Source organism: Sebastes fasciatus, chromosome 6, assembly GCF_043250625.1.
Source record: "Sebastes fasciatus isolate fSebFas1 chromosome 6, fSebFas1.pri, whole genome shotgun sequence".
Lineage (NCBI taxonomy): Eukaryota > Metazoa > Chordata > Actinopteri > Perciformes > Sebastidae > Sebastes > Sebastes fasciatus.
Genome location: NC_133800.1, coordinates 16,883,197 through 16,904,901, shown reverse-complemented (window position 1 = coordinate 16,904,901; position 21,705 = coordinate 16,883,197). Strand labels below are relative to the sequence as shown.

Here is a 21,705-nt window from a genome sequence, read left to right as displayed (position 1 = left end):
GCACCCACGCAATCTACTTGTTCACCATGCAGTAGCTTTCAGATTTTCACTCCCACATTGTCTATAGTAACCAATGACTCATTCTGCTTGTACAAAACATTTTTTAAAAGCGCATCTTTACCTATTTCACAAAGTGAAACACTGTTCCTTCAACCAAACAAAGACTGCATTTGGAAATAACATGTTGTCTTGTACGACATGAATTTAAAAAACTAAACTTTTTTTTTTAATTTAACTATAATATAATCTACAAACATGTTAAATGATAGAAACGATTATTGTCTGTAAATGTGAATTAAATTGATGGTGAAGCATCATAACATATTTCGGTCTGTAATGGCTGTTTTAATTGACTGATTCATCATTCTGTCTATGAAATGTCAAAGCCATGAAATGAACTAAGCTGCTCACATAGCAGAAGCTGTATGTCTTTTTTATCATAGTAGATAAATAACTCAAATGATAAATTGATTAAAAACATCCCTAGATAATATTCTGTGGATCCACTTACTGATTTATTGACTGATCACTTCAGCACTGTTGATGCCTTTGGCTACTGTGAGTGAAGTGTTGGTCAGCTGTGTGTCGCTGTCCAACACTCTCTTAATACACTCAGTTGCCACAGATACAGGATGGTTAGAAGCAATTTACTGTGTTAGCTGTTTTAACCACACAGAGGACTGATCCTACTGACATGATGCTCATTTTCTTGTCACTGCTGTTAGTGATTATTGTTGTAGGAAAGTGGTTCAGATGAAACATTTCATTTTTCAGAATAAGACTGCTCCATCTCCCTGCCTTTGCCTCATACTGAACCCTTTGTTTTTATTTATATGTGCTCTACAGTGAACAAATTTCCCAAGTGTGGGATAAACAGTATTGTTTGTAACACTGCCACTGATGCTGTTGTTCATTTCAGAGTTTGTGACTGAGGAGACTGTGACACACTGGGAATTTTCTCTATAGCTTGGCGGATAGACAGTATAGCTCTCAAAAGGTGTAAAGGGCTTGGGAGTTGTGATCTGCACTTTTGCCATCTGAGGCTAGTTAGCAGAAACGATGAGAGTCAGGAGGATGAACTATATTTGGAGACCTTTTAATGTTATGCTTTGTTCTGACATTTAGCTTCTTGCTCTTTTAATGATGTGGGGATAAAGCAGCACAGAGAGATAAGGAGCAAAATGCAGGAAGAGAGGGAGTCTAAAAGATAAGCAAGGATGGACCTGTTTTAATAAAAAGGAAGCCGAAAGTTGATGTCTATGATGACACTTTTATTGCCTCGGTAGAAGTAATACCCTGTTAACAGTGATCGTAGTAACAGCATAGACAGAGAAAGTGACAGATGTACTGAGCGATAGGATAGAAGCTGTGTTTGAGGGAGTGGGGATGAGGGAAAGAGAGAGAGATCGTGATGCTGATGAGATGCCGCCGCCACCCCTCCCTCCGCTCGTCTCTCCCAGAGCTCGATAGCTCCATCAACAGGGGTTGCCATGGCAACGCCAGCCTTCCCCCTGACCCCATGTGAACAGAGCTACAGGATTAGTCCTGAAAGAGAACTCAAATGTCAACACAGCTCCAGGCGCTGCCACGTAGACCTGAGAGCGAAGAGGGGTGTCTGTTTTTCTGCTCAGTCGAGTGATTGTGCAAGTGTGTCATCGTGTCATCGACTAGTGTGTCCACTACGGCTTTAATGCATTAATTACAAATGTTTTTTCTGCATCTAGAACATCCATTTCGGAAATACGCAGAATTTAAAGGGGCTAAATTTGCACCGTTAGCTGCTAGCCACCGGCTTAGCGGTCGCCATGTTGAGAGCGGTTTGGAGGCAATCCCTCAATCATAGATATGCTCTGAACTTTAAAAAACATAAATACAGTAGATATGCGCTGTGCAGAATTGCGGATGATGATGAAACTCACTTGACATCTGACATGTTGTGCCTAAATGCACTATTGCTGTCGCTTGTTTTTATTATTGTGCCCAGGACTTCCTGGAAAGCAGCGTTGACACTGAGTGGATTATCCTGGTGAAATAAAGTTAATTGAATTGAAGTGGATGTATGAAATGCTATTATGTAAGACAAATATATGGTGCCACAAAACTGTCACAAAACAACATTGTGAGCATTTTGTGCCACAACATATTAGGTGCCAATTTCACAAAATTGCATTTTATTGCACAAAATGCTGATCTCAAGTGTTAGAAATTAAAGTTCAAATTAAATATTTTTATTAACAATGGGTCAAATTACTGTGAAAGCTCCATGGAGCGCTTTGGCATCTTTCAGCTGATTGTTTTGATTCTATGCTTTTATTTATTGTGTTAAAAGACAGATATTGTTCCCAGAAGTTGGTGGAGACCAAAACAGAGCTAAAAGGAGATGAAATATTGGACACAGATCCAGTGTTATTTATATTTTTTTTCGTCCAACCATGTGTTTGTGTCCACACAGCTGCGGTGGAGGCATGCGTTCTGCATGGGCTGAAACGGCGAGCAGCAGGCTTTCTGCGTAGCAACAAGATAGCGGCACTCTTCATGAAGGTGGGGAAGAGCTTCGTCCCAGCTGAGGAGCTGTGCAGGAAGGCCCAGGAGGTCGAGCAGATCATCGAGACAAAGTGAGAGACGCAGACGTCACGGTTCATTCTCACACATCACAGCAGACTTCAAAGCTTACATCAAAGCCTCGTGCGAGCGAAAGCACTGAAAATAAATGGCTGTCTGCTTACTTGAAGGGCTATTTTTTTATTATGAAAACCTTCTAAATAATTCATGTTTTGAGCTTTTATTGAATCATGAATCACTGATGTCATTAGTGTCATGCAGATGCAGTTCTACTTAATGGAATTTTTAAACCATGTTATAGTTGTTTTGTTTATATTGAAACTCTCTCCTCCTGCAGACGAAGTCAAAGCTTGCAAAGTCAAGACGGCCTTCGCAAGATGCCCCGACTGCCCAGCCTCAACCCACAGGGAGTGAAGAACCTGTGGATCCGGACGGCTCTATTTGAGAAAGTGCTGGACAAGATTGTCCTCTACCTGGCGGAGAACAGCAGGTACGTTGACAAGGGACAATGAAACAGCTGTTCACCTGTTTGTGTTGTAAGAACTCTATGTCCCCTCAATATCACCCTTTCACATTTGTCTTCCAGTAAATACTACGAGAAAGAGGCTGTTCTAATGGACCCGGTGGACGGACCTATCCTCGCCTCTTTGTTAGGTAATTATATGTGACATTGTAAGCATTTGTGTCTTTTAACGTAATCATCTAGCATCAGGTGGCACACTCCAGTTTGGGCTCATGTTTACATGAAAATGTGAGATCATGGTGGTTTAAGAAACAAGTTCAAAAGAATTTTTACTTTTTGGTTTGAGACTGAAGCAAATAGTGCTAACAGGCTAACCAGTAGAGGTCCGTTCTGCGACAGGGACATGATCCCTCACCAGCTTCCCGCCAGTGAACACTGGCTCTTTTTTTCAATGGTGCCAAACCGGAAGCACTGCTGCTGCGGGCTGAATTTGGGTCTCAGCAGGCAATTTGATCAGTTTGCTAGTACATGTACCTTTAGATTAGGCTGTCTTTGTATAATTTTGTACCCTAAAGCAACGCATAAATTAAAATTGTGTGTACTGTTTATATCTGTATGTTGCTATCTATATGTTGCTATGACAAATACATCTAAATCTTCCCAACCAATAGAGTCACCAGATAAAAAAAGCATATTTCTGCCACACAAAATTCTGTTTATATATATATATTTTCTAATCTTTGCTTTTCTTGTGAAATCTTAGATAATCTTGCAGCTTCAAGTCCCTGAAAAAACAACTTTGTGGGGTGGAAAAATCTCTGTTTGAAATAGCCACTACCTGTCGAATTATGCAACTTGTAACGAGGGGTCACAAGTAGACAAAACTTATTTTAAGGGTTACAAGCCAAAAAGGTACTACTGCTCTAAACTATCATAAACTTCTTTGTACCTGTATAGTGGATCAAAAGGGAGCTCATCTGAGGCCTGTTATGGTACATCTCTGAAAAATCTACCTTTTTAATACAAAAACATACTCCCGCTATCCCTCTTTTTTTGAGTGTGCTCCTTGATGTTTAAGGTAACCTGATGCTGATCTGATCTAGTGTTTGCACTATGTAACTATTCACCTTCAATGTGACAGTTGGACCTTGTGCTTTGGAGTACACAAAGATGAAGACAGCCGACCACTTCTGGACAGACCCGTCTGCTGACGAATTGGTGCAAAGACATCGCATCCATGGCGGCCACTGCAGACAGGATTCTCCCACTAAGAGGCCTGCACTGTGTGTGAGTATTAAAACTGGTAATACAGTAGATGAACATGCAGTATTAGTGCCTGACGACTTTTATTTTATCCTGCATGTCTATAGCAGGCAGAGTTATACTGGTGCGGTGATCAGTTTCATTCCCTTCTGAGATGCTGCCTGTCTGATTAAAGAGGACCCGCTAAGATTACTGTGTAAAGTGAAGCACAGCGTGTCCCAGGAGAAAGAACAGAGTGTCTCTGAGACCTTCACACTTGTTCAATCTTCAAGTTATCAGTGAACCAGGTCAACTCAGCCTATCTTACAGCACCACAATGCTCTTTACAGTTGCGTGGTGCTGTGTATTTGTAGTATGTGTGTATTAATAATAATATAATATATTGGATTTATATAGCGCTTTATATTAATCTCAAAGACGCTTTAACATAGTCGGGGGGAAAATGGTGTGAGACAGACAGACAGGAGACGAACGACAAAAAGCGACATACACAGGAACAATCACATACATACACATGGACTGATGGGTAGGGGGAAGGAGGGGGCTACGGGTAAGCAGATGAGAAAAGATGTGTTTTGAGGCGGGACTGGAATGTGGTGAGGGAATCGGAGTCTCTGATGAGATTGGGGAGTGAGTTCCAGAGCTTGGGAGCTGCCCTGGAGAATGCTCTGTCCCCAAAGCTGCGGAGTTTGGACGTGGGGGTGGAGAGTAAACCAGCCGAGGTGGATCTGAGGGACCGTTGAGGTTGGTAGGGGGAGAGGAGTTCAGAGAGATAGGGGGGTGCAAGTTGGTGGAGGGCTTTGTAGGTGAGGGTCAGGATTTTGTAGGAGATCCGGTGGGAGACGGGGAGCCAGTGAAGGTCTTTCAGGACTGGGGTGATATGATGCCATGATTTGGTGTGGGTGAGGAGTCGGGCAGCTGCATTCTGGACCAGTTGTAATTTATTTATGGAGGTGTTGCTGATGCCATAGAGGAGTGAGTTGCAATAGTCAAGGCGGGAGGAGATGAAGGCGTGGATGAGTTTCTCTGCTGTAGGGGGTGTGAGGGACGGACGGATTTTTGCGATATTGCGAAGGTGGAAGAAGGATATTTTGACCAGTTGGCGGATTCCAAGCTAAAGTAGACTGGTCTTTGGCATCAGGAACCGGGGAGGAAGCATTGGTGCACATGAATGAATGTTATATTTCTCTTATCTTGAGTCATGTGAAAAAGAGATCTTCTTCATGGGAATTATCTTTATACTGTGACTGGCCAGCTGTAATTTATTCAGCAAAGATAGTCATCAGTTTAGCACGGATGTTTGTTATCGGATGTGACATATTTCTGTGTCTGTGTTGTGCAGATCCAGAAGCGGCACTCCAGCAGCAGCATGGATGAACGCCCTTCGCCCTCGCCATCAGCTCGTGAATATGTGGAGTCGCTGCATCAAAACAACAGAGTGACCCTGCTGTTTGGCAAAAACAATGTGCTCGTACAGCCGGTAACTAACTGTCTGATGCCTCTTAATCACTCAGAGATATATAGGTCTGACATTTTACAGAAATGTCACAGCTAAATAAATTAAAACCAGAGGAATGTTTCTCTGCAAGAAATGGAACAAAATGGTAGTCTGCTTTTTGTATTGTCATCTCATACATCTCAGAAGAGCCTAATATGCTCTGTGGTTATTTCTTTGTTTTTTATGTGTTATCAATGTAAATACATGCACAAGACTGCCGTACTTAACATTTTTTTTCTCCACCAACAATGCAGTCCTCTCCAGGCTTATACATACGATACGATCTTATTGCAATTTTAAACATTTAGCGATATGCTATTATGGCAATAAGATATATTGTGATTTATTACCTTTTTTCATCTGCAAATTATGCAGTTTGTCAACATCTGTTTTATCTAATAAGATACAGCTTTCACTCAGTTCATCTTTGAGTTTTCATTCACATATCTTGAGGTCAGAGGTCAAGGGACCCCTTTGAAAATGGCCATGCCAGTTTTTCCTTGCCAAAATTTTGCGTAACTTTGGAGCGTTATTTAGCGATCTTCCAGACAAGCTAACATGACATGATTGTTACCAATCGATTCCTAGTTTCATGTGATACCAGTATCTTCACTATAGCTTTAATACTGAGCCTGTTACAAACTCTGAAAGACTGAATAGTGGCCGGGCACCAACGGGCCGTCGGATTGTTAAGAGGTTAATAGTTTATATAATAAAAGGTTGATACGGTTGTATAGATCCAATATTGCCATGCAAAATATCAGGATACTATGCTGTATCAATTTTTCCCCCACCCCTACTGCCATTTCTTATTGCATCAATATGAATACATGGTTGTTTCAGAGGGACGACATGGAGGCTATCCCGGGTTACCTCTCTCTGCACCAGAATGCTGACCTCATGACCCTGAAGTGGACGCCGAACCAGCTCATGAACGGCTCTGTTGGAGACTTGGACTACGAGTTCAGGTGCAAAATGATCCAGCTGCAAACGGATTATTATGATTATGGTGCTCGTGTCTGTCTACAAAGTCTGCGTTTGATAATATTAGTAATCCTTCTCATACAAGAATATCTAACATGTAAACATACATCTTTACTTCTTTTGTCTGCTGTTTGTGTAACACTCGGGTGTTACTGAATAATGCAGCTTGTTTGTGTGTGGCTCAGGGGCTCAGTATGCAGTCAATGCTGCTGATCTGATGAGGCTTATTTCCAGCACACCAGCAGCCAGCAGATGGTTTATTGACTGAGGCACTGTCAGACATCTCTCAAACCCGCAAACCGTGTTATGTTCCTGTGCCTGTGCATGGTTAATCTCACCAAAATAATTGATTATTGCATTAGCTTACTCTGCTCCTGCTTGTCTGTGCGCACACTCCCGACTCCTCTCTTTATTAGCCATAAAATTAATGTTCCTTGAGATTTTTTGGCTTACACAGATAAATATTCCTTAGCTAGTGGTCCACCCAGTGTGCTAAGACTAGTCTGGGTTGTTATTTTATTGACTGTGTATTTGATTTAATGTTTTACAGTGTATACTGGGACTATGCCATGACGATCCCTCTAGGGGAGATAGTTTACTTGCACTGTCATCAACAAGGTTGGTCCTCACAAACATTTACCTTTATAGCACAATTTTAACTCTGTGTTTGCGTGTTATTACTGCCTTTTCTATTTGTTTTTACTGTCTGCAGTTTAACACAGCTGTCAAATAAAACGGCATCATGAATAATTAAACAAAGAAATCATCTCCTGTATATCTCCTGCAGTTGACAGTGGGGGGACGGTGGTGCTGGTCAGTCAGGATGGGATCCAAAGACCTCCACTTCGCTTCCCCAGAGGAGGCCACTTGCTCCAGTTCCTCTCCTGCCTGGAGAACGGCCTGCTTCCACACGGCCAGCTGGACCCTCCGCTCTGGTCCCAGAGGGGAAAGGTCAGCACAGGAGCTCTTTCTTTGGCTTCACATCCACAAAGCAAATTACACATTTCAGGCGTTCTTCTAGATTAAGAGCCCCCAACATGCTAAATCAGCCTTATCAGATCAATAAATCAATAAAGAAGACATTTAGAAATAGGTGCACTGCGTGGTTGGAGTGATACTAATGAATGCATGGCTTAATGTTCTCTCTGCACCACCACACAAAAAGTGTCTACTTTAATGAATGGATTTTGTTGTATCTGCAGCAAAACAGCATAATGAAAACCACCGACGCATGTTCAGCCTCTATTAACAAGCTTAAACACTCAGACACTCATCATCTTTAATTCACATGGAAGGCTTAGCTGGGCTCTAATGGTTGAGATATTTTGGTTGTTGTTGGTTTAATATGAGTTATATTCTCATTGCAGGGGAAGGTGTTTCCCAAGCTGCGGAATAGGGTTCCTCAGGGATCTGGGTCCTCAGACTCGGTCTCCGATAAGGAGGAGGACGAGGCCACAGACTATGTCTTCCGCATCCTCTTCCCAAACAGCCAGTCAGAGTTTGGTGAGATTCCCTCCAGAGAAGCAGATAAATATGAGCAGCGCCCACGGGCCTCTCCACATAGTTGCATTTTTATAAATATGTTACTCGTTGTTTGTTCCAGTGACTGTAACCCATCCCCCCCATCTGACTTCCTCCCTCTCCCTTCAACTGAGTGGACAGACCCCCTCCAAAACAGGGACCCTTGTTGTACCCAGGAGGTCTTGCAGCTGTCCTGAAGAATCCCCCTCACTCACAGGAAGCAGCTGTAACACTGTCACACCTCGGCTTGTCTGTTCGTCTGTCAGCTTGCTTTAACTCTCTGCATCTAATATCCTCCTGGCTTGTCCTACGCCTCCGGCAAAGTTTATTGATGTGTCCCGTTATTAAAGCCCCTCTTTTTTTACTGCATTACAGCGCAGTAACCTTTTAACAGCTCATGGGTGGATAACTGATTGATCGAATATGGCTCATGAATCGAGAAAGGCTCTTGCTCAATTGATCTTTCTCTCTATAATAATGGAATTGAATATGACGGCCTTCAAATTGTGCATCAATTCCAGATTGCATGAATGTTTCTGTTGACATGCTTTATCTTTGCTCTAACAGGAATCAAGCACAAACACATTGTACTCTGAAGTGCTTTCAGCAGATCACAATTGATGAGCATAATTCTGCTTATGCAAAGTGTTTCCATCTGCGTTTAAATCATCCGAGTGCAAATGTAATTGTTGTTGAAAGCCTGCGCAGCATAATGCTTTTCAAGTGACAATGATGATGTGTTTGTGTGTTTGTGTGTTTGTGTGTGTGTGTGTGTGTGTGTGTGTGTGTGTGTGTGTGTGTGTGTGTGTGTGTGTGTGTGTGTGTGTGTGTGTGTGTGTGTGTGTGTGTGTGTGTGTGTGTGTGTGTGTGTGTGTGTGTGTGTGTGTGTGTGTGTGTGTGTGTGTGTGTGTGTGCGTGTGTGTGTGTGCATGTTGTAGTGACTCCCCCAGACTTGATGGATCAGGGAGCTACGATGTGGCATCCCACGCTCAGGAAGTCCTCGTGTTCCTCTTGTTCTCAGGGGAGCTTCTCTGGCGGGGCGACGCCCAAGGGGTGCAACCATGAGAGGTGAGAGATGAGCACGCTGCAAAGCTAGACTGAGTTGTGTTACATTGTGACAGGAAAGACACAATCCTGACATCCCTCAGGGCCGACCATCAACAATACAGATGAAACGGAGAAAGGAGCAAAGATACAAGAAACTAGCAATTACCCAGAAGACAATTATGTGACATTTACCTCACTGACATGAGAATATGTTTGGAAAATGAGGTGATAAGCGAGGCAGATAAAATGGCTGAAGGCTATGAAAAGCCTCAGGGCCAATTTGTTCTATATGGCAGCAGAATAGGTAATCATTTAAATGATGAAGGGTTAGACACAACACTGTAATAAACTCTACATTAGATACAGTATCTCAAGATAATAGTGAGTAACGTCTCATGCAATAGGTGATTAGTTTAATGGTGGTTGATGACGGTCTTTTAAGGTAAAAGGAGTGTTTGTTCCTCATAAGATGAAATGCTCTTTGCTGTATCTTCCTGCAGGGCTCCTCTGAAGCTGCTGTGCGACAACATGAAGAATCAGATCATCTCTCGGGCGTTTTACGGCTGTAAGTGATCGCTTATTGTTAACACAGAAAAGCCTTAAATATGAATGAATAGATAGTAAATCTATTCATATTCACTATGCAAATGTGCTGGAAGTATTATCCTCGTTTTAATCATCACTAACATCTGCAGAGCCATTAAGTAATGAACTGTATTGTCAACCAGGGTTGGCATACTGCCGCCACCTGTCCACGGTGCGTACACACCTCTCTGCTCTCGTCAATCACACCATTGTGGCGCCCGACCGGCCGTGCGATGCCTACAAAGGGCTCACCGCAGACGTGTGGCAGACGTTCCTCCAGGACTGCACAGTAAGCATTGCTGGTGTCACAGTGCTGCAACACAAACCTCACAGTGCCATCCACACACACACACACACACACACACACACACACACACGCACATATGCATGTCCACTCCCAGGCTCTCTCTTTCACTCTGTCACTCTTCTGTCTCATCCATATTCATCCTCTGCTAATCATGTGGCTCACACCATTAGTCTCCCAACAGTGTGCATGAAGTATGACTAATGGCCCTGTCAGTCTCAAAGTCCACATCTACGGTTTATTTGGACATTAGTCACATTTACCTGGAGCCATGAAGAGTTTGACCTGAACATAAGAATACGTTTTATTAGCAAATATATATATATATTTTTTTTGGTAAATAATACTAATGTAATATTTGATTATTATTGGGGTAGCCGCTCAGGAAAGTGACTCAATTAATTGACCGTGAAAACAGTAGTTTTACACGTTAGTACTACTTACTAGCTTTTTCCAGAGCTTTCAACTTCATCTCACGATAGAGTTTGGTCTGTTATGGAAGATGCTTCACTTGTCATCACATGACCTAGGGCCTAAAAGATAAGTGGTTAAATTTAAATGTAAAGTATTTTCTTTTGAGTTAACATATATGGAGAGACACAACATAACCCTTTAAATGCATATTTAAACAATAGATTACTGGTTGAGTAACAGCTGCGGACAGTTCTGTTTGATCTGGACTTAACTTACATTTGAAAGTATTTTTCTTTACCTTCATGTGAAGTAAAGTCAAAATAACTAGCACATATACATACTGTACAATCACAGCTGAGAGATGCACCAGTGCCTGTGGTCTTCCCCATCTACCACCCTCCTGGATGCATTAATCATTACCTACATTGACAGTAGAAGCTACTATGAGGCGTCTGCCTGCTATTGAATGTTTTAAACATGCAGGGAGTGGTAATTGTCTTTTTAATGAAGGGGAAAATCCAAAGATTGATCAAAAAGTTGTGTCTTCAGGCATACAAGGAGACGGAGCTGCGTCGCATGGTCTACTTCGGCGGTGTGGAGGCCTCGCTGCGTAAAGAAGTGTGGCCGTTCCTGCTGGGTCATTACCAGTTTGGAATGTCAGAAGCTGAGAGGAAGGAGGTTTGTAGTTTCCATGATTATGGCTTTCTGCATTTTCCACCTGAACCACTGACCCTTGATTGCTCACCCCTCACCCCCAGGTGGATGAACATGTCCGAGTGTGCTACCAGCAGACCATGCGCGAGTGGCTCGGTTGTGAGGAGATCGTCCGCCAGCGGGAGAAGGAGCAGCATGCTGCTGCATTAGCAAAGTGCTCCACTGGAGCGAGCATGGACGGCTTCAGTCAGAAGATGATCCATCACAACTCCACTGTCAGCAATGAGGTGAAACAGTAATGCACACTTCGATAGATGAGAGTTAGAAAATAACTGTAGCTCTGTGGTTTTCTATTTTATAACAAATCTGCATTATAAAAGACATGGGCATTTATCAAGTTGAGAAGGTCCAAAGAAAATATATTGATTGCATCATGGGAAAAGTAGAACCCAACGTTTTTGGAGCTTGACCCATGCTTCGAACTTTCTACCACTTTTTTTCCTGCATCTTTACAAAATTGCCATACTGAATCGCCCGAGTAGCCCTTTAATGTGAGCACAGCACCCGCCATGAGCAAACATCCAATAACAAATATCAATCAAAAATATTTTTATATAATAACATCTTGGTCTGAATATCTTTATTACCCAGTCCCAGTCCTCCCAGAGCTCAGACAGGCAGAGTCTGGCTCGCCTGCAGAGTGACTCCAGCAGCAGCACACAGGTATCAAACACTCACCATCTTACAGCCTGCACTGTCTGGTCTTTTAAGCAAACTAAATGACACATCTATTAGAGTTTTTAGACTTCTAATATCCTGATCCTAAGTAATGCATGTGATCTCAACTTTCTGAACCAATATTCCTCATCCCTGCGTTCTCTCCCTTGCTAGTTCTTCACATCCTCCCATCCCTTCCCCTGGAGTAGCCTGCTTCCCTTTGGCTTGTTCTTTCAGGTGTTTGAGTCCGTAGAGGAGGTTGACCAGATCGAGACGGAGCCCAAGAGCGAAGACGCCAAACAGGTGCCAAAGATACCCAATGGAGCTCTGCAGAACGGGACGAGCTCTCCCGACTCCGGACACCCCTCCTCCCGCAACTTCTCTGTCACTTCCGGCCTTTCGGACGGCTCACTCAGCACAGAGGACAGCGCTGCACCTGATGCAACCCCGAGATCTGCAGCTGTCCCTCAGAGCCCAGTCAAACCTGCAGGGGTGGAGAGTGAAGCTCCGACAGAGGAGGTGGACAGCCAGGTGAGAGGTAAAGTGAAGAACAAGGAGGAGGAGGAGGAGGAGGAGGAAGAGAAAGCACCTGATGCGACTAAAACTGCAGATAATACCAAGACTGAAGAGCTAGTCGAGGCCAACAAAGAGACAAGTCTGCAACCCAAAACACAAGAGACTGTTCAGGAGTCTGGAGCAATTAAAACAGAGGGGCCCAAGTGTGAAGAAAAAGATGAACTGGCAGACATTAAAGGAGTTACATCTTTAGAGTCAGGGCAAACAGAAAAAGAAGTGCAAGATAAGGATACTATGATGGCATCAGCAGCTGCTACAGAATCAAAAGTAGATCTTGTTGAGAAAAGTCTTAAAAAAGAAGAAGAAGCGATTATTGAGAAAACTGCAGAAACAAATGTGGAAAAGACGAAGAGAATGGATGAATCACAGACGAGTAAACCACAAGAGGTTTTATCAGCAGAAAGGAGAGAAAATATATTCGTTGATCACGTGGCCCTCGAAGTTGAAAAGACCCTGGTTTTCCCAGCAGACACCGGGGTCTCGAGAGCAAGGGAAGCCTACTTTCCCTCTCAGACAGAGGAGGCTCAGGTCATGACTGAATCTGACGAGTCTCCCTCAGCCATAGAGATGGAGGAGATCCCCAAAGCCAAAGTTTCTATGGTGCCTTGGAGCAAGAAGGGACGTTGTGAAGCGTCGTCTTTCTCTGAGGACTCGGCCCCCCACATGGAGCTCAAGCAGGAGGAGGGGCAGCGTGGAAAGCCCAGTCCAGAGGGCGCAGAGCCCCTCCTGTGTGACGAGCCAGAGATGGAGAGCCTTTACCCAAACTTTGACTCTCTGGCGGCCTCTGGAGACACTAAAAATGAGGCGACCTCTCAAGAATCTGCTGGGAGTACCTTCTCTGTATGCACACACGTTTTTTAGTTCAAATTCATTTATGCTGCTCATTTATGGGCAAATCAACACTATTATGAACTTGTTTTATCTATATCCACCTATATACTATCTATCTATTTGTTTTGTTTGTTTCAGCAAGAGCTTTTGGACTTGTATACGTTAAATCTGCACCGCATTGAAAAGGATGTCCAGCGCTGTGACCGAAACTACTGCTACTTCACTCCTGCCAACCTGGAGAAACTGCGCAACATCATGTGCAGGTAAAACACTGACAGCATCAAGGATGTGAAAAAAGAGTGTACAAATGCTCATTTTACCCATCTTCACTGCTTATCTTATTCCTATCAAATAAATGCTCCATAAATGAAATTTAAACAGATAGCACCAGCAATATTCCCTATTTTTCTTACTGTCAACAAATCATGATATACAGATACAGATTCCTCTGTACCACAGAAAGACATATCAATGAGCCACACTGTCGCACTGCATGACATGTTACTTCAACAAGGATACTGTAGTTCATTTTGAGTCCATCCCACATACACCTTCCTGCTGTAAATAGGCCCTTTTCAAAGCAGCCATTATGACATGTCATTGTAGGGTGAACATAGGTGTAATTAAAACATTAATTATGGCGCTGTTCCATTGAGGTGGGCCAGCGCCTGGTATTTTGCATGCTGGCTCACTGGATCGACTGACACTAAATATAATGGGAGCATAATTAATGTTATTAATTACCCCTGTGTTTACCCTGCGATGACATGTCAAAATGGCTGCTGTGAAAAGGTGTGTGTCAATCCACAGCTGAAAATAGTCCCCAACAAATGCATGATTTACACCTTTTTGAGTAGCATTTGCTAAAACCCTCAGTGCCTTGCTGTTTCAGGAAGTTACTTAGCCTTTTTTTATTATTATTAATATATGTGTGACCTGTTTTTAAAGATTTAGTAGGGACATGGGCTGGGGGCTGAGTGCCACAGACAGGCTAAGGAGGGACAGAATAACATGGTATTTTCATAGGATTTGCTGACAGTAAGAGCAATATAAATATAATGCCAGGCTTATCCTTTTCATTTTTCTCCCTAGTGCACCTCCACATATAGAAAGCACGACTGAAGGGCCAGCCATAATAGGAAAAATGAGTGCCCCTCTACCTCTACCTGAGACCAAAAAGTATTATCTTTACGCCTAGAGAAGCCTTATCATTTTGCACTTCAGAAGTTATTGCCTTGATAAATGATGAACATTATTTTGAAAAACGTATCTTCAGCATTGAAAGAGAAAAATGTGGAAATACCTCTAGATCCTGCGCAGCGTATGACTCAGCGTGTGAGTGTTAAGTTCACTTCTCTTGGTTGTGTATTTACAGCTATATCTGGAGGCACCTTGACATCGGTTACGTACAGGGCATGTGTGATCTGCTGGCTCCTCTTCTAGTCATTCTGGATGATGGTGAGTCAACACCGAATCACTTCTCTTCTCTGACATTCGGTGTATTTTTAACAGTTATTGATGGAACAACAGAGGACAGTTTGCCCACTCACTTTCTCAGCCCAGCTTCCTCTCTCTGTTTCCTCCTTTCAGAGGCCATGGCCTTCAGCTGCTTCACTGAGCTCATGAAGAGGATGAATCAAAACTTTCCACACGGCGGAGCTATGGATACTCACTTTGCCAACATGCGCTCTCTAATCCAGGTGACACAGTACCAGTAAAGTCTTTACACATACTGTAGCAGTCAGGTATCACTAAATCTGCTCATTTACCAACAACTTTTTCCTCCACAACCAGCCTCATTATTTACTTCCCTGAATCTCCTCTGATCCCCTCTCTGTGTAGATCCTGGATTCTGAGCTGTTTGAACTAATGCACCAGAACGGAGACTACACCCACTTCTACTTCTGCTACCGCTGGTTTCTCCTAGACTTCAAGCGAGGTAAAGTGACGGCATGGTGCGAAAGAGTTTGTGCCAATTAGACAAGTAGGAGATTCACTCCTCCTTAAGCCCTGCTGGTGGATAAGATGCCAAACCACTTGGCAGCTTGCTAACAAGACATTGAGTTATTAAAGCTCGGAAAGGATTTGGAAGTCAGTTTTGACTTTGACTCCCATTCCTGGGAGTTGAAATAATTACCATGAACTGCAGCTGCATAGATAGGTTTTTTATAATTAATCAACAATGGACTTGTTTTCTCACCCTGGGTATTTCTCCTCTCTCCCACTCCTGCAGACACCTGCTTCCACTCTTATCTCTCTCCACTGATAACTCCACTTCCTGCAAACTCTCCTCCCATCCGAGCCCTCAAACACAGACTCACGTTTCTTTATGTGATTTCTTTTCCAGAGCTGGTGTATGATGACGTGTTTGCAGTGTGGGAGACAATCTGGGCCGCCAAGTGTGTCTCCTCAAGTCACTTTGTCCTCTTCATCGCCCTGGCACTGGTGGAGATCTACAGGGACATAATCCTGGAGAACAACATGGACTTCACTGACATCATTAAGTTCTTCAATGGTAAAACAGCTGATGGTGTTCACATACACATGTACTCGTCCCTGTTAAGGGTGCACTCCACTGATTTCATACATTACAAATCAGTTAACTCATCATGGGGAGGACTGCTCGGCCTGCCAAAACAATTGTATAATGTCGTCTGTGGATGTGAGCATTTTCCAGGCATGAGCAAGAGGAAACCTCTGGTGCAAAAAAATAACTTTACAGCAGAAATGAACATGTTTACAGCCTGGTACAAAATACATTTTTGGTCTCTATAGCTAATATCCCTGTTCATAACAACTATATGTGGGGTGAATTTTTATACAACTCACCCATTTAAATTATACTACGGCTTAAAGTTTGGCATAATTGAGGGCGTGGCGCTTTGAGTGACGGGTGGGTGCCGTACCAGGTCGCTAGGTCTCCTCTGCTGGGTCACCCGGGCCCACCTCAGCTCCACACCTCTTTGCCCATATTTGGATGGAGGGTGTTAGTCTGTGTTGTCCCTGCCAAGATGGTGACAGCCGGAGCCACCCACTTTGAGCTTCACAACGGCTCTTCAGAAACCTATGGGTGACGTCATGGAGACTACGTCCATATTTTATACAGTCTATGAGCATGACACGCAACAAAGATAAGCTATTAATTTGTGTTGTGGGAATTGTATTTAATTGCTTGACTTATACGAGGGACTAAAAGTCAGAATACTGTATGTCGCCTTCTGTTGCATTGATTTTGTCCATTCTTTTTAGTATTATAAGCCTGATAATAGAACTGAGATGAAGTCGCGAGTGAGATTTGCCAAAGGAAGAAGCACCAATTGGGTTGGTTGTTTTTCCAACAAGGGAAACAGCCGTCAGTGAGCACAACACCTGACCTATTTCAATAAAAACCTGAAATGCAATTCAGAGGTCTGGAACCAGGCTACAACAAGAGCAATACTAAATAGCTAGAGTACTACTTCAATTTTAATCCAATGGAACCTGATGCATCACTGTTACTGAATATCAAATTACAACCTATGATGAAATGATTTAAAACTAGCTGTGGCGCGTCTGTACAGATGTTCTCCAGACATTTAAGGAAATGAAATCGTCTATTTGTGTGGTTTGAAGTAGCCAATGTTATTGTGAAGAAAAATCAAACTTGTGTGTTTCTTTGTCTTTCAGAAATGGCTGAGCACCACAACATAAAGAAGATTTTGACCATGGCCAGAGATCTGGTGTGCAAAGTGCAGATGCTGATAGAGAACAAGTGATTGTGCTCTTTGTCTTCTTTTTCCTTCCAAGTAAAGTGTGACCGGCTGTAGCAGCACAAGAGTAAAACAGACACACACACACACACACACACACACACACACACACACACACACACACACACACACACACACTACACACAAAGCCTTTACAAACACAGTTTGCTGCTATGAGCCTTATTGACTGTATCCACAATGTTGTTTGTGTTGTCAACAGATGTATGAGAATATTATGCTTCATATTTGTCAGTATGTTCAAGTGAAAACAAATGTATCTGAAAAAGCATTTCTTTAGTTTCTAAATATTTTTGTCAGAAGTCCCTGAAGTGTCAATGTTAATCCGAGTGCACTTCATATTTTTGAGATAATGATGGTTTTAGTTGCACATTTCAAACCAAAATGCAGAACTGAATTCCACCAGAGACTATATTTATGAAAAAACACATTGTGATAATAGTTTATAATAATTATTTTAATAGTCAAAGTCTACAAGATTAAACTTTAAATATATTAGTAAGTTGTCTCCCTATTCCTATCCCTTAATGAAGGAAATAATGTCAGCAGACTTTTCATTTTATTTAAACACAACACCCCAAAATTAAATTAATTTTTACTGATAACTGATTAAAAATTAGTTTAACACACAACATTAAGAATAATTTAGCTTTTAGCACCATGTCAGTGATTTAGCATCCAACAGTGTTTTTAATGTTTTAATTGAACTGCCTCGTCTGCCAAATAATGTCTTTATTTGTTACGTGTGAATTGTACTGTACTGAGAGAAAAATGTGTTTAACTTATGAGGATTATATTAAGTAAAATCATAACCTAATATTTAAGTGACTTACGGATGTCTGGGTGGAGATTTATATAAAGCAACAAGCCTGATTTGATAGCCTCTTAAGTTATTTTCCATTATGCAGTGAACATTGTATATTTTGTAAATTGTGCCGTTTACTCATCTTGATTTTTGTCTTGTATTGTCTGGCGCCTGTTTGTTGAATAAAATGTTAATTTCAGCTTAAATATGATTATGAATTGGGAAGATCAGATGAGACAGTGAAAACATTTTGTCACAGCGACCAAATGAAAAGTTTTGTGGCGCCACATTATTCAGATACTTTAGTGTGAGAGTGGCTTAAACAGAGAGATGAAAATTAAGGTAGAGATGATGCTATGAGGGAAACTGTGTTGATGTTTTGGCAGATTTGGGGCTTGTGAGGACATACAATATATATGCTTTTAACCCCGAAATTAATACTAATGTTGGCCTCAGTTACCAACATTTATGCTTGTCATTCATTGCCTAAAACTTCACTCAGTTGGTCTTCAAGTGTTGTTTCATGAATGTGTCGAGATGAATTGCTTTTAATATTGGTGTTTCTTTGTGAATGCTAACTGCTGTCGGAAAAAATATTTTTTAATTTATTGTAACATTTATTTAGTAAGTATTTATTTATTTATTCATTCATTAATTTTCTCATTCAGATGCTGCTTTGTTTGTAAAGCTGATATTTTTATTTTGTGGCCAGTTCTCTGTGTGTATTGTAAAACAATCAAATTACTACCAAGAGTTCATATATATAGTATATATTAAATGGTTTATGTTTTTATAATAAAACAATAAAAATGGAATTATCATTATTTTTCCAAAACATCTTGTAATGTGTATTTTACTCAATTTAATTGAACTGAGGTGAGAGTCAGAAATATATCACGAAGGTAGAGATTTGATAAACATCAAGAGATGACCAGAGACGACAATATAGGTCGGTTTTTCCACCTCTCAAGGTGTAAATATCTAAACAACCATTAGATGGATAGCTATGAAATTTGGTATAGACATCCATGTCCCCCAGAAGATGAATTAGAGATCTTTTTCATATTATTGAAAATAAGTTAAGTATCAATACATAAATAAATACAGAAATATAAGAACAAATGCTGATGCTTTGATTTCTGTCTTTATTTAGCTTATACTTAAAGGTCTAGTGCAGGGGTCAGCAACATGCGGCTCTTTAGCTCCTCTCCAGTGGCTCCCTGTGGATTTTTAAAACATTTGTGGAAATGAATAATGTAGGTCCATGGTACGACGGTACGACGTAGTATTAGGGCCACATTTAGGAAAAAGGATGAAGTCATAATATTGCGAGAATAAAGTTGTAGTATTATGAAAATAAAGTCTTAATATTACAAATAGTAATTTTACGTGTTATTTTCTTTTTATCTCGTAAACTTATCATTTTATTCTTGTAAATTACTGACTTTTTTCTCGTAATATTCCGACTTTTTTCACGTAAAGTTATGACTTTATTCCCGTAATATTAAGACTTTTTTTCACGTAAATTTATTACTTTATTCTCGTAATATTACAACTTTTTTCTCGTATACTTTTGATTTTATTTTCGTAATATTACGACTTTTTTTCTCGTAAACTTCTGACTTTATTCTCGTGATATTACAATTTTTTTCTCGTAATATTATGACTTTATTCTCAAAATCTCTGGGTTTTTTTCCCCCTAAATGTGGCCCTAATACTCCGTAGTACATTTGCACTTAGACTATAAGATGTGTTACCTTCATCACAATGCTCAAATGTTTTGTGGCTTCAGACAGATTTTTTTTATTTGCCTAAAATGGCTCTTTCGATAGTAAAGGTTGCTGACCTGGTCTAGTGTGTAGGATCTGACGGTATCTAGCGGTGAGGATGTATAAAGAGAACTGGATACAGCGTTGGAGGCTGGCTCCCATTTATTCCTTTTGAAGTAGCTCAGTGGCACATTCGTCTAATTCTTACAAACTGGTCCTTTAAGTCAGTTTTCGTTCTCCGTAATTATCATGCAACAGTCAGTGTTTAGTTTACAGTCCCACACAGAGCTGTTAGCAACTAAAGCAACTACCGCCCGAACAGGGACTTGAACCCTGGACCCTCAGATTAAAAGTCTGATGCTCTACCGACTGAGCTATCCGGGCTCTGAGAGAGCGTCACCATGGGGGAGGTCCGTAGAGAAATGACAACCTATCACAACTCGTAATCTCCATTTTTCTCCTAAATTGACAGCCAATCACTGTGGCTCTTTTCCATATTTCTTCACAACCAATCAGCGTCGAGCATGTCTATTTTTGACAGAGCGGTCAATGAAAGGTTGACTCTACCACCCCTCTACGACCCCCCTACCACCTGGAGCTGGAGCTGGAGAAAGTCTGCTGACAAACTTGGCTACAGAGTTGGAATTTAATACGTCGAGATAACAAGGTGAAATGCCTGCAATTTTATTTTATTTGGACAGCTAGCTAGCTAGCTAAAATCAATTTATTAGAGAGAATAAACGAACATAACAAAGGGTTACCATGTTGTTTGTCTGCAGTAACTAGCTCACTAACTCTACCGACATCTCTTCACTGATTTTTAGAGTTTTGCATTGGTTACACCTGTTGGTTGCACCTGTTGGTTGCACCTTTTGGTTGGTTACACCTGTTGGTTACACCTGTTTGTTGGTTACACCTGTTGGTTGGTTACACCTGTTTGTTGGTTACACCTGTTGGTTGGTTACACCGGTTTGTTGGTTACACCTGTTGGTTGGTTACACCGGTTTGCTGGTTATACCGGTTTGTTGGTTACACCGGTTTGTTGGTAAAACCGGTTGGTTACACCGGTTTGTTGGTTACACCGGTTTGTTGGTTACACCATTTGGTTACACCGGTTGGTTGGTTACACCGGTTTGTTGGTTACACCGGTTTGTTGGTTGGTTACACCCGTTGGTTACACCTGTTGGTTACACCGGTTTGTTGGTTACACCGGTTTGTTGGTAACACTGGTTGGTTACACCGGTTGGTTGGTTACACCGGTTGGTTGGTTACAGCGGTTGGTTACACCGGTTGGTTGGTTACAGCAGTTGGTTACACCGGTTGGTTGGTTACACCGGTTGGTTACACCTGTTGGTTGGTTACACCTGTTGGTTACACCTGTTGGTTACAACTGTTTATATCAATATTAGTTATCTATCATTGTAGGCCTCTGCTGTCACAATGTATGTCGATACAGAGCTTTCTGTTTATGCATCCATCATGATACAAAATCGGTTAAGCATCTCCAGGTAGGGGTGGAGGAGAGTCAACCTGGCAGCTCTGTCAAAAAATGGACATGCTCGACGCTGATTGGTTGCGAAAAGTTGTAGAATTTTGGAAAAGGGTCCATTGTGATTGGTTGTCAATTTTTTTGAGAAAGATCGAATGAAAAGGTGTGATTGATAACAGTACTCAATTCAATTCAATTCAATTTGCTTTATTTGCATGACTGTCAGGTGAACAATATTGCCAAAGCATCAATTCAATAATAAATACAATTTAAAAAAAAGAACAAAATAAAAACAAAAACATATATATACATGTTACAATTCATTAAGCAAATTACAATATATAGATATTTAGAAAAGAACATTGCATGTAAATGGAAGAAAACAATAAAGAAGTAATTAATGTTCGTTGTGTCAATAAAACAAACAAACAAATAAAAAACAATTAATAACAATAT

At 41.5% G+C, this 21,705-nt stretch overlaps 1 protein-coding gene, 1 long non-coding RNA gene and 1 other non-coding gene across 6 annotated transcripts in view; 2 read left to right on the top strand and 1 right to left on the bottom strand.

The window, feature by feature from the left end:
- The window catches only part of sgsm1a (small G protein signaling modulator 1a), a 29,909-nt gene extending 12,593 nt beyond the window's left edge, over nt 1-17,316 (top strand). Inside the window, exons 4-26 of one of the 4 annotated variants that reach the window (XM_074638005.1) lie at nt 2,453-2,615; nt 2,900-3,052; nt 3,149-3,216; nt 4,167-4,312; nt 5,631-5,768; nt 6,630-6,754; nt 7,321-7,388; nt 7,558-7,721; nt 8,138-8,273; nt 8,374-8,517; nt 9,230-9,359; nt 9,839-9,903; nt 10,067-10,212; nt 11,191-11,319; nt 11,400-11,582; nt 11,947-12,018; nt 12,250-13,428; nt 13,558-13,682; nt 14,795-14,877; nt 15,010-15,119; nt 15,262-15,358; nt 15,767-15,934; nt 17,086-17,316. In XM_074638005.1, coding sequence (XP_074494106.1) covers nt 2,453-2,615; nt 2,900-3,052; nt 3,149-3,216; nt 4,167-4,312; nt 5,631-5,768; nt 6,630-6,754; nt 7,321-7,388; nt 7,558-7,721; nt 8,138-8,273; nt 8,374-8,517; nt 9,230-9,359; nt 9,839-9,903; nt 10,067-10,212; nt 11,191-11,319; nt 11,400-11,582; nt 11,947-12,018; nt 12,250-13,428; nt 13,558-13,682; nt 14,795-14,877; nt 15,010-15,119; nt 15,262-15,358; nt 15,767-15,934; nt 17,086-17,174 — 3,881 coding nt within the window. In that variant the 3' untranslated portion in view covers nt 17,175-17,316. Of the gene's footprint in view, nt 1-2,452; nt 2,616-2,899; nt 3,053-3,148; nt 3,217-4,166; nt 4,313-5,630; nt 5,769-6,629; nt 6,755-7,320; nt 7,389-7,557; nt 7,722-8,137; nt 8,274-8,373; nt 8,518-9,229; nt 9,360-9,838; nt 9,904-10,066; nt 10,213-11,190; nt 11,320-11,399; nt 11,583-11,946; nt 12,019-12,186; nt 13,429-13,557; nt 13,683-14,794; nt 14,878-15,009; nt 15,120-15,261; nt 15,359-15,766; nt 15,935-17,085 lie in introns of all 4 variants that reach the window. The other 3 variants (XM_074638004.1, XM_074638006.1, XM_074638007.1) reach the window with 3 other exon arrangements.
- The window catches only part of LOC141769203 (uncharacterized), a 72,216-nt gene that overhangs the window by 44,863 nt on the left and 5,648 nt on the right, over nt 1-21,705 (top strand). The gene's annotated exons all lie outside the window — the stretch shown is intronic.
- trnak-uuu (transfer RNA lysine (anticodon UUU)) lies at nt 20,072-20,144 on the bottom strand. The gene has a single exon. It is a non-coding gene; the product is annotated as a tRNA-Lys (tRNA).